General features: G+C 49.7%; 1 protein-coding gene across 1 annotated transcript in view; it reads left to right on the top strand.

Moving 5' to 3' along the window:
* Window positions 1-1,218: 1,218 nt before the first annotated feature.
* PHYHD1 (phytanoyl-CoA dioxygenase domain containing 1) overlaps window positions 1,219-1,786 on the top strand; it is a 10,975-nt gene continuing 10,407 nt past the window's right edge. Inside the window, exon 1 of the mRNA XM_011931447.1 lies at window positions 1,219-1,278. Coding sequence (XP_011786837.1) covers window positions 1,219-1,278 — 60 coding nt within the window. The remainder of the gene's footprint in view (window positions 1,279-1,786) is intronic.

The following is a 1,786-nucleotide window of genomic DNA, read 5'->3' as shown; positions in this document are numbered from 1 at the left end:
GATTTCAACCCAGATCTGATACCAAGTCCCTGCTGTTCCCAGCTTAGGTTTACTTCCTGTTCTCCGGCCACCGAAGGCCACTTTGTGGCTAGCCACCTGGAATGAGCCCAGTGGTCTGGATGACCCCCACCTATGTAACTGTTATCCCCCATGAGACTAGGAACTCAGATTTTCTCCCCCCAGTGACTGAATAGGTCACATGATAGGGCCCAGTACAGTTTGCAATGGGTAAATTGAAGACTCTGGGGTCTCCCACACGGTTCTCTTGACCCTTCCTACTTGGAGTTTATTATGAGCCTGCTTGGGCCTGGGCCAGGCCAGATCCTGGCACTCACGCTGAGTAGCACCTGCCATCTGGTGGGCATAAGCAGAACTACAACAGCCGGGAGCCATCCCAGGGAATGGGGAGAATGGGGTCTTGAGAAGGAGAAAGAACCAGTTAAGGAATGACAGTTTCCTCCAAAAAGCTGGTCTCATTGCTGTACAGCTGCCTTCCGTTCGGGGGGATATTGGGGGAAGCAGAGACAGGTCCTGCAGCCAGAGACAAGCAGGTCACTCAAGGGTTCCTAGTGGTAAGAAGGGCCAAATCCTGTGCCCTCCAAACTGCCTTCAGAGGCTAACGGGTTATGGGTTGGGAAGAACATGAGAATAAAGCTGATATATTGGCCAGGCGCAGTGACTCACACCTGTAATCCCAGCGCTTTGGGAGGCTGAGGCAGGCGGATCACCTGAGGTCAGGAGTTTGAGACCAGCCTGGGCAACATGGTGAAACCCTGTTTCTACTAAAAACATTAAAATTAGCTGGGCCTGGTGGTGAGTGCCTATAATCCCAGCTACTTGGGAGGAGAATCGCTTGAACCCAGGAAGCAGAGGTTGCAGTGGGCTGAGATCATGTCACTGCACTCCAACCTGGGCAACAGAGCAAGACTCCTGTCTCAAAAAAAAAAAAAAAAAGCTGATATGTCTTGGTTTAAAATATGTGCAAAGAAAAGAGATTGGCATGGTGCCCAGCACTCAGTAACATCCTCAATATTCACTCTTGATACTGTGAGGAAAAAAAAAGATCAGTGGGTGTCCTGTCTCATTCTCTTGGGTTACCTCCAGCTTTCCTTGTCTGAGCTATTTTACAACACTGTAAGTTGGATAAAACTGATGATAATGCACATGATACTTGTCCAAGTAGGGGGGTCAGTGCTACTCTGTTCCAGTTATGTTACCATGAACTGGGTCCTGGGGAATGCAATTATTGCCCTGCGGATAGAACAGTTGGGCAGCTGGGTTTGGTGGCTCATGCCTGTAATCCCAGCACTTTGGGAGGCCAAGGAGGGAGGATTGCATGAGCCGAGGAGTTCGAAACTAGCCTGGTCAACAAAGTGAGACCTCTGTCTCTACAAAAAAGTTTTTAAAAATTAGCTGGGCATGGTGGTATATGCCTGTGGTCCCAGCTACATGGGAGGCTGAGGCAGAAGGATCATTTGGGGCCAGGAGGTTGAGGCTGCAGTGAGCTATGATCATGCCACTGCACTCCAGTCTGGGTGGGTGATAGAGACCTTGTCCCTGTCTCAGAAAAAAAAAAACAACGGTTTGCGTCTATCTCTAAATTCATTTCAAGGGCTGGGAATGGTGGCTTACACCTGTAATCCCAGCACTTTGGGAGGCTGAGACAGGCAGATTGCTGGAGGTCAAGAGTTTGAGACTAGCCTAGGGAACATGATGAAACCCGGTCTCTACCAAAAATACAAAAATTAACTGGGCGTGGTGGTAGGCGCCAGTGGTCCCAGCTACT

The sequence above is a fragment of the Colobus angolensis genome, unplaced genomic scaffold, assembly GCF_000951035.1.
Source record: "Colobus angolensis palliatus isolate OR3802 unplaced genomic scaffold, Cang.pa_1.0 Scaffold9, whole genome shotgun sequence".
NCBI lineage: Eukaryota > Metazoa > Chordata > Mammalia > Primates > Cercopithecidae > Colobus > Colobus angolensis.
This window is presented reverse-complemented; position numbering and strand designations above follow the sequence as displayed.